General features: G+C 38.6%; 1 protein-coding gene across 2 annotated transcripts in view; it reads left to right on the plus strand.

Annotated features, from left to right (window-relative positions):
* Positions 1-475: 475 nt before the first annotated feature.
* LOC110462877 (matrix metalloproteinase-2-like) overlaps positions 476-24,159 on the plus strand; it is a 46,105-nt gene continuing 22,421 nt past the window's right edge. The window contains exons 1-3 of one of the 2 annotated variants that reach the window (XM_021517112.1): positions 476-1,134; positions 2,022-2,332; positions 20,631-20,905. In XM_021517112.1, the coding sequence (XP_021372787.1) occupies positions 2,090-2,332; positions 20,631-20,905 (518 nt within the window). In that variant the 5' untranslated portion in view covers positions 476-1,134; positions 2,022-2,089. Of the gene's footprint in view, positions 1,135-1,729; positions 2,333-20,630; positions 20,906-24,159 lie in introns of those variants that run through there. The other variant, XM_021517113.1, reaches the window with a different exon arrangement.

A 24,159-nucleotide genomic window follows, 5' to 3' on the forward strand; every position in this document is an offset into this window, starting at 1 on the left:
TGGCCATACTTCGATCGATTTTTGATGCCAGACAAAATACCAAATCGGCAAACAACAATATTTTTTAATTGATTCATCGGAAATTAAACATCACGGGTTGTCATGGAGCTGGATGAGGAACGGTCTGTACAAACACTTTTTGTTGGACTGAATTATGGGGAGGTGAGGGATGGGGTGATTGTTGGAGTGAATTAATCTGTAATAAAGCCAACAGATGTGGCTTCACAGCGAGTGCTCCCCCACCCTGGCGTATATTGTTTAGCGCCAATAACAAATCAATATTCGTTCATGGTACCCTGTACAACCAATTTCTATAAGGTTTTGAAAGGGGAAAAGAAAATGCAAGACATTGACGCGAGAAATATATTAAGGATTAATAAAATATATTAATGAAACCAATGGAAAAAATGATGACGGTTTCTCGCTGAAGAAAAGGAAGCGTTTGTTTATAGGAAGAGTTTAGTTATAGCAGCCATATGGGCCGCACCAGTACTGGAGAGCGGCTGGTGTGTGAACGAGAGCGGGTAGTCAGCCACTGTACCACAATCACTCCAAACCGAGAGGCTGAGTCACGTATGCACCGATTGGTGGTAATGATCAAGATGGAAGCAGAATCAAATTCACAAACCGTGACGGTTTTGCATATGGCCGACTAAGGTCACAGGACTGTGTCAGTGTAAATAGAGAAGTGGGGACGTACGTGTGTTGTGTACATGTAGATTGTTAGTGTTTACGTATGTGTTTATGGAATAATCCGGTGAACGTGCGTTAGTATACATATGTCACTACCGTTGTCAGAGGAAGGACTTCCGTTTCGTTAATTATACCGTAATTGTGATGATGGAAAACAAAGTAGGATTGATAGTGCGAAGGAATATACATGTAATGTCTTACTGGACGGTGTGACGTCTGGGCAACCGACTTGACACCTGTCACATAGTGTGATTATAGCAATCACGTCATTGGAGACCGCAGACGGAATCCTGTCGCCGAGAACAGCTGGTATCGATCTCTTGACAGATCGATTGACGGCTGATTGGGATCGATATTTAAGTGATTGGAACTGCCAGGTAAACGTATACCTGTTAAAGGTGATACGTGGATGCGGGACGGACTTGTTTACACCTGCTATAGGTAAACATTGATAGGTATATCTATATACACTAGTCTTAATGTCAAGTATTAACATAACAACATTAGCATAGCTTGCAGACAATAAACCTCGTAAAATTATGATAATTACATTTAATCTGTAATACCATTATGTCTAATATTGATCATATATAGTCGTTAACATGGAATAACTATACGTCGAAATACTTTTATAGATATAGATTACTTAATGAATGTATAATGTTTGAAAGAAATATATACCAACAAGGTTTAGCCACGGAATTAGATTAGACTGTGATTTATTAGAGCGAGAAAAAAAAAGTGCGAGTTGCAAATGTGAAATTCTGTCTATTTTATCATAAATCAAGAATATAAACTAAAAGATAATATACATAAGTCTTGGATGTAGTTAATACGTCCGGTAAGTGACGTTTATTAAGTCAAGTTTGTATTTTAGCATATTTAGTTAATCTCCGATTTGGAGGATGGACCGAACAATTTCAGGATATGCAAATACGCATCGCTGTAGGTCACGGTTGACTGACATGGGTTTCTATAGGAGCTTGAACACACTCCTTTATGACTAATAGAACTATACAATATTACTGAGTGACCCATAGCGAGAAATCATTACAACACTTGATATTACTCTGTTAGGTCTGCTTACAAATAAGTTCAAATCACAAATCGGGTTTCAAATAATTTTTTTTTTAAATAATTTGATTTGTACCGTCAGGCTTCGATGTACATTTTCGAATGTAGTGTATAAAGAGTTACATCAATTAGTACAGTTTATGTAGTTAAATCGCGGAAGTACAGAAGATAAGACACATTTAATTTGATTATACAAGTCTCTGCCGAGATTCTACATATGAAGTTATCATTGAGCGTGGTGCCTTTATTTCCAGCCAACAGGGATATAGCGACTAGGTAGGCCAGTGTAGAAGTATCCTCACTTCGGGGTGCATCAGTTTCCATGGCGGCCCGGGGTGAACCAGATGCCCAGCTCGACCCCCCGGGGTCACTGGCCGCACCCACAGTTCAGGGATTACCCAGGGGGTGGTCCCCCACCCGGACACGAGAGGAAGGTTGTGATATGACACCCCTACAATGTAGATCACATAGACAATTCTGTGTATATTTGTGGTGTATAGTGCTTTTCCTTACAATTTTGGAATGTTCTGCAAACAGCTACCGCGAGAATGAAGCTACAGCCGTGGTAAGTTGCTTAATTACAATTACACTAACACTATAATTACGCTATCTAAACTTAAATGCTCCAAAACAAGGGGTAAAACTGTCCAATTATAAATAAAATAAGTCCCTGGTCACGGAACAGCTCCCTCTGACTGTCTACTTTCAAGTTTCTATCAGTTTTAATCGTCAAGTTCTTCATTACCTTAGCCAAACATAGAAGAATTCACAATCTCGGTGTCATTCTCGTCCACAAATACACGTAATAGGATATTGTAGAGAGACACCCCTTGTTTCATTTGTACATATCTTAATCATTTCTGTCTTACTGTTTATATATAATCAGTTAAACATCATTAACATCATTGTGACGTCACGATAATACCTCCGGGTACTCGCAGTCGGCACATAGTTCTATGTGTTTGTTATGTTTTCCCTCTCGTTACCAGCTGTATTCAACCTTGCATGACGCTGTTGAATTTATAATTTAAAAATCACAAAACGCTAATTAGGTTCCGGTAAATTTACACAATCTGCCTATTCCAAACGTCCGATATGATGCTCCTAATTCGAATGTGTATAACTCATTAATTAGCTCATTAGCGTTTGGAAAATTTGAGATAATTTTGAGTCATTGATGTTTTCCTTATCATTGAAACCAAAAACGAAATAGGCAAACTGGGATTCAAAATTGTCACCATCGAAGGATGTCAGCTGAGACTAATTATTTTGAATCATTGCTGAGAAAATTTGTTACCAAATGACAAAATGTACAAAATTATAATTTTCCTTAATGATGCTCCTGTTTATTTAAGTCGATATACCAATAAAACACACTAATAAACATGTACAATACATAATAACGGGATGGTTTATAGAAAACCTGCACATATTGGTTTGAAACGGATGAAAGCTGTTATAGAAAAAATATTTGTTTCACACAAAAAAAACATGGCATTTAAGACTTATTTTATCTTTTTTCTTTGTCTGGTGTATTGTTTATCTGAAATGACGATCTGGTTACCATATTGAATGATTTAGGAATGAACTGGAAACCTTCTATATACAAAATGAAGTTAGAATAGGATTACCCAGCATCAGTGGCATTCAGGGCAACATAACACGGCGCTATACTAACCCACTGACACACACTAAATCTCATTATGATATCATAATTCCGCTAGAGAGCGTTATTATTGTCCCACTGTATATGTGATCATACTTGTATAAACAACCGAGCCCTTCACCGGTGGTCCGTCCACGGGAAAGATCGCACCTGTTTTAGAAACCCTCCCAGGACCCATGTTCGTGTACCTAATTAAATTTTGTGCACTTGTAATACGGAATACACACTTTAACAAATCGCACATTATACTATACCCTGGAGCGGAAACCTAAAAATGTCATTAAACTTTGCTAGCCGAACATCTAAAGTTCATTTTCATTTTTTTAAGAGTTTTAATGTCCCATGCCCGAGGAGGTCATGGGCGAGTACATACTGGTTAGATACATAGGTACGATAGAATACGATATACATATATCTTCTGGGTAAACTTCTTATTTAAAAGCTTTATAGTTTATGTGAAGTGGTTTTTGTTATTCAGGATTGCAGAAAAGAAATGTAGAAAGACATCTTCTAGCGTTAGTTCTGTTCTGGTTAATCCTTTACAGAGCTGTTCGTACAGTCTTCCCGTCTAAAGTAAAAGTCAGTTTATTGCATTAGACGTTATTTGTCGACTGATTGTATTTATTTTAATGGTATGTGAGTTCTTTTGTAGTAGGTAAAATGCTATATATATACTACAAAATTTACGACACATTTTTTCTCTCCAATTATCCACACAAAATGCATCCCTCTGTTCATTGTGTGACGGCCATTGCCTTTTAATTAAAGAAACATGGATTGTTTTGTTTCGTAGTTTTAATGATAGGGATAACGTAACAACCTTATTGTGATAAAGTCAACACAAAATTATAATCAAACATTGAGTATACTTTTACACGTCAAACAGCTGGCTGCGAATAAAACAACAGTCGGTCTATAAAACCATGTGTGTATATGCCTATATATCTGTTCAGTCTGCGAGGATCGGATGTCTGTAGGGAAGATAAGCAGTTTAATTGCAGATAGCATAATTAGTTTACTTGAGTGTCTGTGGGTATCCCCACACACTACAAGGCCAAATGATACGGAGGGAACACACGAGTTACGGTAGAGCCTTCAAACTGTGCCGCTTAGAAAACAATACACGGAAACGCGCCAAATTGCTGTCTTTGCCAGCAACTTATCAAACTTTAAATTGGTTTCGTATTTAATTTTCAAGTCATACAAAAACCCCAAATGAGCGAATAAACGCGGAAACTTTCCAAGATTCTAAGTAACAGCGATCATTTTCTACATCGCGGTAATATATGTCATCCTGTAATTTAACACATTGCCGGAACGTGTCATAGGTGTATGATGGTGGTTTTTGTGTGAGTCATACTTTTGGAGAAATCCTTGTATGCTTCAAATATTCTGCTACTCGATTTTGTTTTACTAATACATTTGGTCCACATAGATCTCCCAACGATCATAATATAATTTCATAGGGAATGTGGTCCAGGTCTTCAGAACTGACGTGTAAAACATAGTGAGATTTGTACTCCCTTTCATTACCCTAATAAGAAACATACTACTTCCTGTCTGATTTATTGAATTAAAACTCCCCGGAGCCGTTTAAACCCAAACATAAACAGATGGGCTTGGGTAGAGTCGATAGCTCTTGGTTTTGGCTCCAATCCCCCCTCCCCCTACCCTTTCTCTGTATCTCTACCATCTCTTAGCCCAGCTCCTTCCACGTGTCTAACGCCCCCCTCCCATCCTCCACAAATACACTCCAGAACCGCTAAGCCAAAAAATTCCTTCCCAAAACTCCTCTTTATATTAGCCCACTTCGTTACCCGCCTCTATATTAGCCCACAAGCTAACGTGATCTATACATCCTACATGTAAAGGTTCTTTGTTTACGACGTATAGCATGCTATTCTATACTTATAGTCTTTTAAATTGCTATCTCACAGTAACACATAAGATGAAATGGCTTATATAAAAGATTAAGTTTATTTATGAATTTTACATATATTGATCACTATTGTTGGCTCGGATGATAGTGCGCGGGGAGTCTTAATGTGGAAGGAAACCGGACTACCCGGAGAAAACCCATGTGTTAAGTTGCAGGTGACCCCATACCTTTTCATGTCCGACTGGGGAACCGAACTTCGGCCGACCTGATGAAAGGCGAGTGCATTATCCACTGAGCCATCAACCATAACGAGACTGCATATTGTTACACTATATTTTCCGATTATAGATAACGATTAATGTAATAAGGTGCAATCGAACATTGGATTTTATTGAAATTGTTCTCTGTTAGGTTACTGCTAATATCTTGTATTTTATGAAACAGCAGCACTGCAGTATGCTACACAATCTCTCCAACCTAGCCCCATCCCACATGACCCCTTAAACACTTAAATGGAAATATAGGACCCCAAGGAACCAAACGAGTGATACTGGTCGAATGGCACCTTGCAGTCTGTCAGAGACGTTTGAACTTTAAAAATTCGAGATTATCTGAAGTCCTTGGGCATGTCTTCTGAGTAAAACATAAACAAAACTTTATTTTGAAGGAATAGAATATCTAGAGGGAAAGGATTTTGAAATTTTGAAAAGTAAGCACAATGATTGTCTGTTGCTAATAACGACCGTATCATTGATTGAAATTCAATGAGTAACAGCAGACATGTTCCCCGAGGAACCGGAACGAGAGGAAACCAGCGATGATATTATATATCTTATCCCAAGAGGAATAAGACCCCAAAAAGTATAAACAAGCTAAAAACACGATACACCACTTAGTCGAGCGATAAGAAACCAATTATACAATATATATCGTATATCTCTCTCAGAACATTGACCGAATGTCTGAAATAAATATATACATTTCTCCAGAACATGTCCTGTGGACGAGGCTGTTGCCCGCGTGCCATTCTTGGTTTGCTATCGATGGCACGATAGCGGCCAACCATGATTCCAGACCGATTTAATAATTCAGTACATTATACAGCTATATAGGTTATTGGTACCCTAAAACCTGGTGTTGTCATGGAAAATAACACAGGGATGCTCAATGTTATAGATATATAGCTTTCGTGTCCTTATTTTATTTGCCGGTTGGTTTGAAAGCTTTCGAAAAAAATGAGCAATTTAGATTCTCAACGGTGTTGTGGGACCGGGCTTGAAATAAAATTACTAGTAATTTATGATCTCGCTTTATGTTTGAAAATTTACTTATTCGATTTCTAAGTAAACATGCCCGTCACAAAATTATCATGCAAGTAAACTTTATTGACGAATTAAGTGGAGGTTCTCGTCCCGCTGTGGCATGGTGGATGGTCGAAAACCCTTCTAGTAATAGTATTATAGACACGCACCGTGTGTGTCTGGGGGCATTTCAACTTTTGGGTATTGATGTCTATTAAGTTTCCTTCACGCATGAAATTGCATATGGGCTGAATTTTTAGGCCCCTGTAAATCACCATTTTGCAATCTATATAATAGAGAGGAATACTCTCCTGGCCGATCTCTTGTTTAAATATGAGCGGACGTTGGTTGCGCCTTCAACGTCATTGGTACTCACACGGATCTCAATTTTCTTTGCTGAACCTGTAAACGGTTTGTTACAGAATGAGGTCATGGTTTCCTGGGGCATGAGGTCACTGGTCCGAGCCGTTGAATGGGTTTTACGTCCCCACACAATAACTGAGAATCCCTCATGTTCCGCGTGGAACAGCTGAAGTTATCTCGTCTTGGTATCAATGGAAGCAGTCTTTGTTGGCGCGAGTGCGTGTCAATGTCATTCATCAAGGTCACGTCATGACTTTGTGAGAAGTTACTAGTTTGTTGTACGTCAGCTGTTGGACTAAACTTACTGTCAGATTTGGCTTNCCCCCCCTTCTCTTCCTTAACCCTCCCAGTCCCCCTCCCCAAAGAAATCGGATTTTGTCGGGGAGGTCTTCGCGGAATTAAGTTACTCTCATGATTACCTATCGATGACGGTATTGTTATTGCATTAACGCCTTCAGAATAGATAAAAAGCTGTCCGTGATTAGGTAAAATGACCAGTTACCGAATAAATACGGATTATGAACGTCCTGCGAAGCCGGCCCGGGAAGGATCAGAAGATCGTAAAAACCTTATACCAAGGCCAGAATGTTGATCATTCTATAAACATATACCACTGTTATTACAGGAATCGTACAATATCTGTGAGGTACTTCGTAAAGCTGATATCCGCAAGGTTGATTAAAAATCTGATAACGTTTTTATACAAGTCTGTGTCGGAATCTTACTCGTGATACTGGGCAATCGGAGCCGGATCCACAATTCAAGTGTAAATGTTTTAAATTCTTGGAATTCATTTTGTCTGCTGTGCAGTTTAGCTTTAAACATCACAATGTTCACCAGTTATCTCGTGTTATCACGTCTAAGCTACTGGGTAACACCCTGCAGTGAGAGTTTCAACAACACTTTAAAAAAATGACATCATTCAACGAGGCGCAAATGTGTATTTCAAGCATGAGAACAATTTCGTCTGCACACATTCCATTTCAAACCTGGTGAACATGTAAATAAGTATATCGTAGGATAACACCAGTTATCGTGCGCGTTGTAATTAAACAGGCTTAGCAATATGTCAATATTATCACATGCAAACACCTTACACGAGCATGTCAACATGCATTAGCCGTTCTGTGATGTCTGCCAAGCATCTCTCGTTAGTCTTCCGTCGTCGTTATGAATACACACAGCTGGGATTGGTCAGTCGTGTCGTGCTGCATAGGGAAGAGAGGGATAAACTGTTCAGTGGCACGAACGAATTGATAAAATGTCGTTTATCAGACAAATGACTTAATTCTGTGTACCAATTTTGCAAATATTTTTTTAAGTAACATCAGTTTGTGATGTATCATTTGGTGTCATCAAGTGGAAAAGGAATTTAGCGGATCTAGTCATGATATTTCACGATAATATGTATGGAACAAACTGTTCTGAACTAACTGGTGTGAGATGGACAGTTTTTGAATCAATGACTTCTTTTAATACAAAAGCTTTTTGAAATGACGGGGTCAAATTATCTAGGATTTCCGGTCCCTCTTTCCAACTGTTATGCAATCACTAAACATATATATGTATATCTTTACGAACCTTTTAATTTTTCATTATTAAAAGATTTAAAAAAAAAAATCTTTATGTAGATTTTTTTATTGATGTAATTGATTCCTTGCAACACGAATCTGTTCTTTTCTTCAAATGTATGGTAACATATAATTAAAATGTCAAAGAAATCGTTTCATAAATAAAATATTTTAAAAACGTACTCTACTGATCCGTTTACAAAATAACACGCCCACACTTTTTAGTCTCCCTGTCAAAAACGCAGTTACAATAAAACAAAATAATAAAAATAACAAACTGAAATAGATGAAGATAAATACTGCCTAACATTATTCATTGGTTATATGGGACCAGAGGACGTTGTTGCTATAAAACACTGCTATACCCATACAATATTTATTAGAATTCCTAGTAAAATAAGATTATAATAGACGGATGCCGCCGCCGTACTTTTTATAGTTCCGGTTGGGTGGCGAAGAGGCAGGCACGTGCTGGAAGTTGTGGACAGGTGTGATGTCTAGTTGTCTCGAGTACCCTTAAGATGATGCGTGTACCTGTAGTTATTACCTGTGTCAGCCTCACTGTCGTCATGACAACGGTGGGTCGAATTACCACACTTGACAAGAGATATTGATTAACAACCCAGGAACATGACCTATGATACCTGTTGGTCACCTTAGACACACGACAACAGATTCACACCTGTGTTAATTATGTCGAGACATGCTCCCTATTAAGTGGTGACAGCTGACACGTCACGCGCTGGTGTCATCAGCGATTAACACGAGAAATACACAACTACATAATTGATATGAACATCAGATTCACATATTCACTCGGAACTCCTCGGGTGTCTCGTTCCTCGGACACTTACTGATCGTAGTGGTGTCACCCGAAGTTGGCCCAATGGTCACTTATTTGGCCGTTAAATACAAATGTACTTCCGTCTTTCATGGTTTTGATATGCATCATATTATTTTATAATTCTATTGAACCGAACCAGAAGCGTGATAAAAAATAAACATTTTTTTTTCTATAACCTGATAAGACCTTCAATACCAATACACAGAGCCTTGTCTGACTAAATCGGTGATTATTCAGACACAGAACGCGTGTTCATATGGATTAGTCTCACAGCGTTACTAATTTTAAGCCAGCACAGTAAAATTAGGTCATTACCTGTTTTATATCAGGTCTGAAGCTATGACCGTTAGGGCCACAGTTTGAAGGGACAGACAGGTCATGTAATATACCTTGCTTCGATTCTCCAATTGGAAACAAAATGGAGATTTACAGCGTTTGGACCCGTTTCAGTTTACCTATTTTAAGCTGAGGCGTTGTTTGTATACAGTTAACCGATTTAAAGCCCAGTCGTTGTTAGTCTGTCGATTCTAAGCCAAGTCGTTAGTATGAAAGTTATATGAATTCAAAATCAGATTAAGATAAAAAAAAAAAAAATATGAAGTAAACAAATGTAGATAGCGTAGAAGTTGATTCTACATGTACATGTAGTTTTTGATGACGAAAAAGTACAAATATAAGTCTAATTTGTGAAAATCTAATAAATACAGATATGTGAAGTATATATATATATATAATTAAGCTGATCGGCTTTAATGATAAAACATTGATGTTTACATAGATGCTTTATCAATAGACACATGTGGGCTATAAAAGTAAAATAGAGATAAAGTCTGATATATCAGATATGACCTGCTGTAATGAGACTTTGTGATCACCGTCTCCGTCCAGCTGTATTGATATTTCCGGATACACTGCACACTGATAAGTATCTGGGTCATGTTGTGAAGTATACATAACCTGGATACCTGTATCAGCTACAGCACACCTGGTTGACACCTGGCCAGGTGTTTGTCCGTGGGGCCGGGAGAGACCAGACATCGTAAATTAATTTAACATTTCAGTAAAAACTTGCATGGGCGTCGATGTTGTGTGTTTCTTTCGAGGGGATTTGTAATCTAATTACCAGACATATCTTGATGGGTTCTACTTTAGACGTACTTAACCTGTTATGTCACACGGAATTAGACTAGACTTATCAAAGTCAGCGGTTATATATAAATAGAACTGTCTAAAAGCAAAAAAATATCATTTCTTAATGCAAGATTTCTTAACTTAAGAATAAATGTCGCTTTAACATTCATACCCATTATTTAAAATTCAACAATGATAGTAAAACTTTTGAATAATCCACCTTGATTAATATATTAAGTGTTGACGGGGATATATAATATTACGATAGGACTGTGTAAATGTGGAAGCCGTACGTATATATGTTACATGAACATAGAGGATGGCTAATAACTGCGTCGTTGTCTTTTATCCACATTATTCACCTCGCCCCTTCCTGTACGGGGACATACCTGTGGTTCGGGACATCGACTGTAGGTGCGAAATGTTTAAAATTTACGACACGCGATATTATCTTCTCAAGTTTTATTGTCACGTAGTTAATTTAAATGTAAATACAATACACGTAAAGGCGACCTGTGGTTTAGAAATCTTTGGGACATACCTTTATTTATAGTCAGCGTGTTTGACATATTGTAGATTAAATAACATACTCACCATTCTAACAGTGTTAAGAAGGAAAATTAACACTTTTCACAGCTATTTAAAATATCATAATATCATAACTTGTGCCCAATCCCTTTGACTGTTCAATGTCAATAAAATATATTTGAATGTAATATGATATTATATGTGATAATCTATAAATGGATAGATAAAAAACCCACTATCTACAGCTATTCTTAATATTATATGATGTTCTATTTGACAATTTACAACGCCAACACTAAATGAACTTCCACTCTATCATATTAGCCTATGTATTTTTTTATATTGACTGCTTTGTCGTTTATATTCCTATTGTATTCATCATCATTTATATACCGGGATATCTTATATATACCAGGCTATCCTATATATATATAGCCTGGTATATATAGGATAGTCTGGTATATATAGGATAGTCTGGTATATAAAGTTACTTTATATACCAGGCTATCCTGTATACACCATAGGCTATTATATATATATATATGCCTGGCTATCCTTTACACATTAGGCTATTTCATATTATACCAGGAAGCTATCCTATATATACCAGATTATTCTACCAGGCTATCCTATATTTACACTAGGCTATTTTATAGTATATACCGCTCTATCCTATATATACCGGACTTCTCTATATATACAAGTCTGTTCTATAGTATACCAGGCTATTCTATATATTGAAGACTATCCTATGTGTACCAGCCTATATTGTAAATGCGAGGCTTCCCTATATATACCTATCTAGTTGACATGAAATATGTTATCGTAACGTGATTCAAGAGTAACGCTCCAACACGAACGTTATTTAATTACCATTAGGGTATAAGAGGAATTTGTGATAGCACATATGATAGAAACATGAAACTAACATTATCAACAGTTGGCCTAAACACCGATTGTTGATGTAATTGTCCTGATGTGGCGGTATTGTAATGGCCTCGGAGGTGTCCGGGATTACATGTGTGTTACACCATTATATTTTAGTTATTACGCGACGGGGTCTCATGATTGTTTCTGTTGTTGTTCATAACCCTCAACAAAAATATGTCATCGATCGCCATAGCAACCAGGGACGTATCCATATATAGCTGTTTTGTTTTTACATGCAAAAGAAGAAAATGCAATTTGAGAAAACATCGATGCTGAGGACAAATTAAGCACGGTTATAAATCACGATATCTTTGTGCGAAACACTGCATGTTTTGCTGTGCGCAGTGACAACTGTAGAAAGCATGCCCCTTCGTCTTCCGGCGCAGATGTTGTGAACGGAACATCCTAACATCCCAATTAGACTTCATATCATTTGTTCAACTTCATCAATACTGTCCACGTTATGTGATCCTGAAAGGTATTCAATGGTTCAACCACTCTTGCTTTTCGTTCGGATACGAACAAAGAAATATGTATGCCAAGATGGCGGATGAAACACACCGTAAGCTCTTTTTACAAGATAAACGGTGTTTCTTATAATATTTGGCTTTATTTCATTTTCGAAACAGAAATAGATACAATCAATCATGTATATATTATATCATAGGATATACGTAAAAAAATGAATGTTACCGATCTGGCCAGAGTAGGGTCAAAGGATAATAATAATACAATATCACAGTCTTCATGTGTCTGTCAGTGAATCCGTCGTAAAAGCGCCCTCTGCTGGGCTTTTTACCCTCGCGGGGAGAGTTTAAAACCAATCAAATCATTTTTTAAATGTTAAACAAATATAATTGTTTAGAAACTATGACGTTACGAATGTTGACCGATCACTTATTTGTTTGGGCTAATATCGAGCGGCATGATTTTATTGGCGATCGTTAGTTTTTAGATGCACCTTCTTTTTGAAAAAAATATGAATGGGGTTTGTAGAGGTAGCATTATATTCTTATCTATCGGGGATTGGTAAGGACGGCATTCGTGATGTAACAGCCGTGTTGTTTTTTGGAGGAAGATAAGAAAGGAACAGTTGTTATAAAGGGGATGAGTTATCGCTTGGTGTTCAGTGAGTTTTTGCAATTGCTCAGAATTTTGGGATGAGTTTCTTCGTCAATAGGTTTGGCCAGATTGTATATATACGTCAAGAAATGATGTTTTCTACCATAAAGTTTGTAGTTTGACACTTCTCGGTTCGAATGACACACACGCATATCTTTTCGCTTGAGTATTAAACATGACACAGAGCCCAGACGTGTAAAAGTCTTGGCGTCTTAAACTTGGAACAGCTTGACGTCTTTATATCAAAGTTGAATACACTGAACACGGTGACATACATTACTGTTCTTAATGTTGTTTAAAGCACAGCCTGTGTATCCTACACAATCTGTGACATTTTCTTTTAAAATGACTAATACAATACATGAACTGTATACTACGTTTCTGCCCCGGTAAAAGGATGCTATGTGTCCTAGCTGTGTGTACTGAGTCAGTTACTGTATAGTGTTTCCATACAACACTCTCTCCATCCCTATTTTCATAGCTTATATCTTCCATTGTAAATTTTGTTTTGTATGTCAGTTGGAGCCATATTCATCATAATTTTCACATACATGAAATTTTTGATCGTTTATTTGTACCGAGTAACCATCTTCTGTTGATTTCGCTCTAGGTGCACTGTGCACCCCACCTTTATTCCCGATGGGACTAAGGGATGAAAATATCCGAGGTCTTGGTCCTGCCCCGTTTTTTCCCCATCATGGAGTACGTGTGTTTAATACACACTTGCTCTTTCGCCATGGTTAAGTCATTAGAATCAATATAAATAATTTGTCATTTTCGTCCACAAAGTAAAGATAGTTTTGTACGATCATTATATATGTTCACTGTTATATATACAGGGATGTTGCACATGTAGGCTCATTCATCGAGTCATAATTACGTAAATATTGTATACATTTTCTAGAGCAACAAGTTAATCATATACAGGGGATACACACATTTGTTCTAGTGTATAAGTATGGGATAGACAAATGTAAACGTGTGTGTATTCCCTACAGCAACCCTACTCGTGTCTTACTTGCATGTCTTTCACCTACACTAAAAACATACGTACGAATGTTAGCTTATGTATATTCTGGCTCCACTACAGCTATGTATACAGAGAGCGGTACAGTAAATCAGGGTTATGATCCTCTCTGCAGCTAAATGACTTCTGTAAATCAGCGTTTATCGTCATATCGTCCGTAAGAGAGACCAGTACGTATAATCAGCCTAGCAAACGCCACGTGCTGCTGAACTGGTTATCATGCGCTCGTTTTTTTTTTACAGCAGGCTCTGCAAATATCTTCGTGTCATTACCATAGAAATAAGTCGATATGAGATTATGTCACCTTTAATTTATTTAAATATGCATTAAGAAAGTGTCTCATTTTTTTTATCACAGTTTTGATTGATCGTGTCCCAAGCCAACGTGCATTGTTTTGTTATACAATATTTCTGGCTCGAACCCAGACCCACACAACATTTGAATGAGAGAAAAAGTGCCATTTTTACAAAGCCGACGGGACAGGAAGTTTTCTTCTCGTGCCAAACCTGCCTCACTCCTGTAGGTCGGGGATTAGGATAATAATACACCAATAATACCCCACGGCATGTTGAAAGAGACAACTAACGTGGGAACCTCCTGTAGAATTGGGAATTACAAGAGCGACCAAAATAAATCTGCAATATTTGGGATCTTTATACATATGTAGTTTCTCTCTACTTCCTAACGAATTTTTTGTTTCCGAGTGCCTTGCTCGACAAAACCTCACTTTTTGCCTTTCTGTTGAAAGTTCGTGGAAGAGACAATGGATTCTGTCGCCACTCCTCAGGCCGAAACCTACCAAAATTCTTAAAAATGGTAGTTGTTATTATTCCCTGCTAAGCGCTAAGCATTTAGGGTTGTCGGTTAAGTGGTTGACCCGTTGTCAGTATGATGCGACAGCGTAGAATAATGTGCTGGTTGCCTTTGGCATGGTATTTCGGCGAGATAGCACTTTAAAGTCTACATCAGATCCTCGCTATAGCAAGGAAGCAAATGCGCTAACACACTGCCTTCAGCATACAAACACACATGCAGGCATACATTAAAAACAAGCGGGCACGTCCTTGGATAACCTTGGTTGTTGATAGAACGCAAAACCTAATAAGAAAATAAACCAAACTGCCTCCACTGTAGACGCCAAGAAGAGTCAAAGTGCCAGGGCAGATCAGGGCATCACCACGCCCCACGTAGTGAATTTTCCACGGCATCCGTTACACATGTAGATAATCCCCTGTCTGTACTGTTAAGTTCTACGTGCTCAGCGGAATTGCCAAGGAATTAAGAAAGTGTTGCAGTGTTGATCCTGTACATCACTTTGTTATCTTTCGTTGTGTAATCAAATGAACCAGCATTATCAACAAGAAACCAACGTTTACAGATAGAAAACACTACAACACGGATAAATTCGCCCGGAATGTTCTGTACCGGCCCTATGGAGCTCATCTGTTACATCGCGATATTTCCCTATCACAGTGCTACAAGAAATATGCATTTATTTAAAACATCTGATAAATCATTTCTGTTACTGCCAATGAAAGAGTAACAGTCAACATGTTCGAGATGTAATTCAGAAGTGCTTTCGAAAAGAGCTTCCAAATGGATCGTGACGTCATCAGATTCAGCTGCTGATAAAGAGAAGTACGAGATAAATGAAGCGAGAGGCAATGAAAGCAAATAGTGCGGGCGATGTGTCACCGTGGCAGTGATGTATGGAGTACTCTGTCACTCACCCCACACAAGATACACAAATATAATTAGGTCAACACTTCATTTTCTTTGATGTACTCCAAGCAATTGCGCGGACGCATCAATTAGTTAGGTCGTGACAAGTCCCCGGGGTAGGAAATCAGACATCGCGTATTGACACAACCGTCCGGTCAATGTAGCAATGTTTGGAGACAAAGATAGGCGCGTCTGACACACTTGATGCTTGCTGCTATCAGATGCAATGTCGTTGGTCACTGACATCGATCTATTGAGCATTGATCGCACGTGCAACTTATTCTACATGTACTTGAACTCAGTGAGGACTGATTCGTTACAAACACACTCTAAACGGACATAATGTGTATGACGTCACGATTGATCACCCTTTGAAACTTTCATGAATACTGATATACCTATACTCTCTATGGCGATTGTACTCGCGTGTAACACTACGCCTGCATCTATTGCTCTCGCACGTCACTCTACATTAAAAAGTTTTCGTGAGCAGTTTTGTTTATTTATCATTTGATGACCTGCACAATTTAACCCTTGTCTATTCTTTCTATAGCGGCTTTCGAATTTATTGTTTTTGGTAGAGTTTATAAGGACATTTCATCAATATGGTGATACCATCCAGAGAAGGTCTTATTAACAACTAGTCTAGGAACATTCATTTAATGAAATTGTGCCTCGGAAACTGTTCAGATTTTCCTTATTTCTGGATTTGCAATGTTTCTTTGTTATATATTAGGAAATGAAAACAGGCGCACTGGCCGACAAGCATTGTAAAGTGAGACTGTGTCTATGACGGTAAATTAGGGTCTGGTCTATTTCTAAATACAGTGATCACGATTAGTGCTCCAATTACTCGTCTGCACGTGACCGCACTGACACGACAAGCAGCTTCTTTATATAAATAGGCTACTTCAAACGTCCTGGCTGACCTTGTACCTGTGTCTATCTAGCGTTACCCCAAGTAACCTCAAACACAGGATACAGTACCAAACTGTATTGGCTTGTTTCGCTGAACATTGTTTGAGGGATGACCTATTGTCACGCTAGCTTCCTCCCTAGACACTACCAACTGAACATAGAGCAAACTTAACTAGCTTCCTAGACTCAAAGAGAACAATGTAGGATTTTATTTATATATACTCTTAATAAAATTTAAGTACATGTACAGTGTCAATGGTATTTTTAATCAATCAAAATTTAAAACGAACAATACAACGCCAATTAAATGGCGCTAATGACACAGATGACACAAACACAGCGCCAATGTTACACATACATATTTGCCATTGTCGAACCGATGCAAGCGCCAACGTCACACAGATATAGCGCAAAAGACACATGGATACAGCACATATAACATACAGAAACAGCGCCAGTGTAGCACACATACAGCGCCAGTGACAGAGATTCGGCGCTTATGATATACATACAGCGCCAGTGACAGATATATTTAGTGACTGATTCAGCGCTAATGACACGAACACTGCGCCAATGTAACACAGACACAGTGAAAAACAGGTCTTTATTTCTATCGTTGCTTACGCTCAAACGTGATAAAACGCTAGTCCTATCCTTATCACAGTATACCAATTTGCTCCCTTTAAGCATTGAAGAGCAAGGTCAGTACTTTCGGTGATGTTTTTGTTTGTGTTTTCCCCTAACATGAGTCAATAAACTTTCATCTTATTCACATGATGCCGTTACTGGATGTTGACTAACATAACACAACACTTCAAATCGACCGGCCTTCACCGGACATCAATTTAGACCATGGATGTGGATACAATAACAAGTACTAGTTTCCGGACTCTTTCCTATCCGGTATGAACAACATAACAAACCTTATTCCCCGAAGCGAACACCCCCTCCCGCTGCTGACCCCGACCCCTAGTGACAGTGACAAACTTGCTTAGCCTGTGACATAACATGCACGTGCATGTGTGATATTATATGTGTCTGAATCTGAAGGTCATAAAATGTAATATGTTTGCTTACCAACCTTTCGATAATTGTAACCATAGGACCTTCAATCATCCCCTCCCCCTCCCCCTATGACCATTAGGGAGTACTAAGGTCAGGGGTCAATACCCTTCGTTATTCAACAATGTAAGAACCCTCACAATGTACATATTGATCACATGACATTAGCTGGGACATCTTCCTTTTTGATCACTATGCTCGTCTTGAACGTCTTGTTAGTATACAGGATTTGGGTCAAGCGGACTCGTACATTGACAAGATGGTACCTAGTCTCTCCGATTTGACCATCTTTAGTTTGTAATAGTAAATCATGGAGGGATCGATGGTCAAATCGTGTCCAACCTTTGGTCATCTTCCCACATCCGGTTGTTGTCTTTCGATCATAGGTCTGGCCTACGTCTTGGTCAGCTGATCAAAGACTGATGTGAATAATCCTCGGACTGTCTTCTCGGACATAAGTAATTACGCTTGTGTCCATCTGGCCACCTGGGTATAATTAGGAACGGCCTGGTCAGACTAATGACCAAGTGAAATGACCGTTTGACCGGCCCATTGGGAAATGTGTTCGGTATACACGGCTGAGTGTTGACCCCTGTCTCGGTCAAGTTGCTCCTAATATAATAACGAGTCTGTATCAAGCTATGATAGTTTATTTACGGAACATATATAATGTACAAATGTCAGCGATTTAGAAATGTCACGGGGCGAATATAGACAATAATTGATGGTGGATCGTCGGCGAGTACACCGACACTGTATGTTTTTTCTGGTGTCATTTCTGTGTATAGTTTGTCGTTTCGATTACAGGGACCTTACCACGAACAAGTTAGTTTAAGGTCAAAACAAAGCTAAATTGTACCGAATTTACAGGTCCCTGTGATTGTGACATTTAACAAAATATGGGTAGGGGTAAAAGATGGAATGATAAACACGGAAAATATTCCACTCGTTACTTTCATCGCTTTAGACACGTTTCGTACTAATGAAGTTGATATAAAAGACAAATTGAAATTTTCATTATAGATATTTATGATAGTTTCAATAATACATTGTATTATAAAATTGAAATTAATGTCGTGGATTAAAAGTAATTTTCAAGAATTGGTGATAAATAAAGATATTATCTTTAAAGAAACATACAAATATCGATAAATATACATAAAACGATACTCAATAACCATTATGGTTAAAAAGTATGGCAAATGAAGGAGAACCACCCCCAGAACTCTGTTTGTAACGCCACTTACAATATTCATAACAATTCTATAAATATATTTGTGTCAGATTATGTTGTCGGCACGGTATCCTGCTGACCGACAGTTGAAATGTTCCACGAGTTTACTGATAAGTCACTTTAGAGATATCGTATGTTTTCTATCAAATTGACGGCTGTATCATTTTCTATCGTTTATCATGGCTGTGAGACATTTGATATCGCGATTAAACTATTATATTTTTTTCAGGTTTTCTGTATTTCGTATTAAATCTTTGTGTTTGTTTAAAAATCGTTAGATCTTTTGTCTTTACACCTGAAATAAAAATATTTTTAAAAGTAAAAAAATTATGTATCATGTGCATTTGAAGCACCTACCTTTTTTAAAATCAGTGTTGTGATTTATTTAATTAATTTATGATATTATTTTCCTTTTCTTCTGGCATCTCTAATTTTCAATGTCTTATTCTTATGTAGAATAGTATCTCGTAGTCCAACAGCACTCTGTACCACGCCGCTTTAACAAGACAGACATTTCCATATGCTGAGTAAACAAAAAAAGAATAAATAAATAAAAATGGTATTCGGAATAATCTCGTCAAAACTGAATCGGCCGAGGTGTTCCGAAAGGAATGTATGATGGCTGCGGCCATTTTTATTTCTATTTCGTGCCTGCGGGGGAGTCCTTTATCCCTTACATCACATGCCCTCCCAGATCTCTGACAGATTTTGGGGATCTGTATTCCGTCCTTGATGTTATCGTGTCAGACGACGGATGCATAGTAGTAGTTACTTACTGGTAGAGGAACGATCTCTTACACCTTATCATGCAGTGTTATTCCAGACACGACACTTAGGATGGTAATACAAACAAACGAAGCCCGACACAGTACCAGTAACCCGTGTGAGCTATGTACAGTATATCGTAACAATACGTTCTGGCTTTTAGTGGGTAGCGATAAAATTGTACAAACGTTCTATTTTAGTAACGCGAAGGCAATGTCATAAATTACGTGTTACTGAACCCCCTCCCTCCATCCCCACCACCACCAGCAGCTTTGCAATGGTTATGTAATGTTTTCAAACCCAAAACGTTAAGGAGATACCAAGAACGAATAAGAGAGAAGTAAGTGAAACGACATACCATATAATAAGATGGGAAACATCTAAATATAGTTCCATTAATACAAGATACCCAATCAGTTAAAGGAACATAAGATACCGAGTCGTGGGTTCGAGGTTTATACGTGGGACAGTCGCCAGGTACTGTCCGGAGGTCGGAGTTTTTTTCTCCGGGTACTCCGGCTTTCCTCCACCACCATCAAAACCTGGCACGTCCTTAAATGACCATAGCTGTTCATAGGGCGTAAAACCCTAATCACCAAAACTAAAATGTTGAACCATCGCTCTACCCCTACCATCCACCCACCTTTCGAATTCTCTGGAACCATAGTGTGCTATATTGACACAAACGCTGTTTTATCGGGTAAAATCCTATAAGTTAAGAATCAAGAGGATTTGATATGTATGTAAGCTGTATAATAAAATTAACATGTTTAACGGGTTGACATTCGATCTTTTGACAGAGTTACCTCAAGCGCTATGGATATCTCAAGGGCGCGAATACGGAAATGACGCAAAACCTGATGTCACAGGAAGATCTCACAGATGCCATCAAGAGGCTACAACGGAAAGGCAACCTCAGTCCGACAGGAATCGTCGACCAACGGACGATCGCCCTAATGAGCAGGAAGCGTTGTGGTGTCCCGGATGAGGATGAGTCTACGGACGATTACGGACGGCGCCGGAAACGCTACGTGTTATCTCATTCCTCATGGAAAAAGAAAGATCTTACCTACAGGTAAGGGGTGCTCTCTTTACACAATGCATATGATAGTACAAGTAAATAGTGGGGATTTTTTATAATTACAGACAACCAACTCTTTGTTCAATATTCCAAGGATAACAACATGTCATACTTTCAATACACACAGTGGACTTTCTTGTAGATTTTTCCAAATCGAAGGAGCCTTTTAATTATTTAATATACAGGCTAATGTGAGTTTGGTTTGGTTAGGGTTGTTGGGTTTAGCGACCCATCGACAGCTAAGGTCATTTAAGGAGGCGCCTAATGTGTGTTATGCATGCGTTTGCGCTGGAACGAAATATTGGTGTTTTTGCCTCTTTGCAATAGCGCGGATCTGATCTCGACTATAGTATTAGAGTGCTACCTCACTGAATTATCATGCCAAAGGCAAACAGTACAGGACTCCACGCGGACCTTTTATACTGGCAACGGGTAAACGAGTTGTTACCATTACGTAAATACTGAACATTTGGCAGGGAATATAGTCTCGTAGAAGGTCAAAATAAGCATATAATTAGAACGTTGTTCGAGGTGCTTTCATGATAATGTCACACTCTGATCATATATTTATTGTTAAATAATTAGAACATGTTCAGTAACCTCTTCATCAGTCATCCTTAAGGACAAGAGAAGCTTCGAATTAGATCATGATGTTTCGAAGTTGCTTCTTTGACTAGCATCGAAGATAACTGCAAAAAGAATAACAATGTCGATGCTTTATTACTCTCAAACTAAATTCAGTGGAATATTATAAAATAGTCAAAAACATCACGGTGAAGAGCCCTGCAGTCAATGTTGGTATTACACATGTAGTACTGAAAAAATCGTATGCTATGTGTCTTCCAAATCACGCTATATGATATACACTGGTATGGAAGCAATGTGTTTTGTGAACGATCTGAAAGGTTTAAAGATGGGAACACTATGTTTGTTACACAACAAAGAGATGGGGAAGTGTACGTAGTGTAACCGTCCTCAGGCACACTGACGTGTACCCCCGAAGGTTATTTGACAGGTCGCCAGCACCGGGAACAGATCCAATTAGTGGTAGTGGATTTGTTGGGGTTCTGTGAGGTCTGCTTTGTTGGTGGTGATGTATGTGGAACACATTGACGCCGTTTACAAACAGATGTTTATCGGTATTTTGCGATGTACTTTGAAGAAAGAAAACTACTCTTTTGATATCCAAATGAAACAATTGATCGTTTCCCGCCTATCCAATACTTCCTTCTTAACGAACTGTACCGCGCTTGTTATAATGATTCTGGCCACGGCGTTTATCATTGGCGTGCGTACATTACCTCTTTCCCGACAACGCCCAGCGTTTGTAAAGGATGTAATAAAGTAATGCAAGTCAATCAGGGTACTGATGTTTTAGAACAAATCCACGGTAAGTTTTAAACGTTTGTTAAAGTATGTAACATGCTCTCATCATGATCATCCTCAATTTGTAGTTGCCAAAACATTAGATGATGTTTGGCTACATTTCAGCATTTGAAGACTAGACATAAATCAAGAGATATTTGAAAGGCGTTTCATAAACTAGGACATCTCATTTATGAATGGTCACCCTAAATGTAGAATTTTGGAACAGGTTTTCGAAACTTCCATCAACATTGGGATCACCGTTTGCCTGAAGCACTTAATGAACCCCCTCCAAACTGTGTCTGGTTTGATTTCCCGCCGTTATCTACCGAAAAAACCCTCAAGAATTATTTTCGATCTTTTATTTTTTGTGTAATGATAAGTGTTTGAGATAACGCCGCCCTAATTTTATTCGGGCTAAGCCAGTAAAATTCTGTATGATATGTAGGGACCAAATAGCATGTTTGAGGAAGTTGATTTTGGTAGGAAATATTAGGTAAAGTGTTTTATTTGAAGTGTTGTAAGTGCAATTAACGTATAATGCTTATTGTAACTGTAACAATCCTATAAGGTAGAGAAAAATAGTTAATTATAGAATACATAAAAATGAACCCTGCGATAAAGTTGTTGCATGCTAATTTAACATCCGGTCTCGAATTTGACCTTCACATAAGGACGGGACACGTGGCTATTCTTTACAATCGAAATGAAGTAATTTCAGTTTGTTTTCCTTACTCTGCAATAATTCTACCGTACGTAGCATCAGTGCGACCATGTTAATATCGACAAGACTTATCTCCTTTATAGCAGGAACATACACTATAGTTTTATATTAGATGCAAAGCTAGCGTGCCCCCTTATGCCTTGTTTAATGTTTCCCAACTGGTGCGCGCGTTAATGATGCCATACCAATTAGAACACGGCCCAAACCCTTGATGGACTCCCGTGACACAAGGGTCGTCTTCCTCCCCATCGTTCCTTGACACACATTCCGCCCATTAACGAGGTGGTTTGAAAGCGACCCCGGTAACGGAAGTAGTACCAGCTAAATCCTGCTCGGCCAACAGCTGGTCCAAATCTGGCTGTATCGGGGACACGGGCGGTGTTGGTATGAGAAAGTTTTGAAGTTTTGTTCGCATTGCAGTCCCGCAGTGCCGGCTGTGTTACGGTGCCACTGTGGGTGTTGGGTTTCATACTTTGATATATACATCTGGATACGTGCTGCAGTCGACTAGTCGCCATGTCTCCCTCCTTTAGTTCCTCTAGAGCAGTGTTACTGTGGGGTTGTGGTCACCGGAGGTACTGTATCGCAATTAGAATGTCAAAATTGTTCAAATCTGTGGACGACCGGACCTTGGACGAGAAGACAGATTGCCGGGATCGTCCGCCCTTGTTCTGTGTGGTTGTGGTGTAGTCTGTTGTCATCACAACCTGCATGAATGAGGGCGGACGACCGGAATATAGCGGCCATTACCACGTGCTCGGAAGTTACAACCTAATATCTCTTGTCACGGGGAGATTTAGTACATTGTCAAACTGTGACCATGTAGGTTTTTTTACAGCGAGTTGCATCACTGGGACGTTGTCACGCGTCCTTGGAGTTTTTGTTTTATGGAATATACGCACGTGCTTGAAGCCATGGTGGTTCCTCTTAATGGTTTTATTATGACCACGTGGTAATGTCTGTGATCTATGTCCAGACATCATACTCCACGATATTGTGGTCCACAACAATATTTATTGCAACGCACGGATCCACATGTGCGTCATATATAAATAATGTACGATTCTCGAGAGACGTATCGAATTATATCCTAGGTGTGATGCCATTTTGTTAATAGTACGATAAATACATGTTCTTTATGGAATGACAGTGTTATTGT

This window comes from Mizuhopecten yessoensis, unplaced genomic scaffold (genome assembly GCF_002113885.1).
Source record: "Mizuhopecten yessoensis strain PY_sf001 unplaced genomic scaffold, ASM211388v2 scaffold10839, whole genome shotgun sequence".
NCBI lineage: Eukaryota > Metazoa > Mollusca > Bivalvia > Pectinida > Pectinidae > Mizuhopecten > Mizuhopecten yessoensis.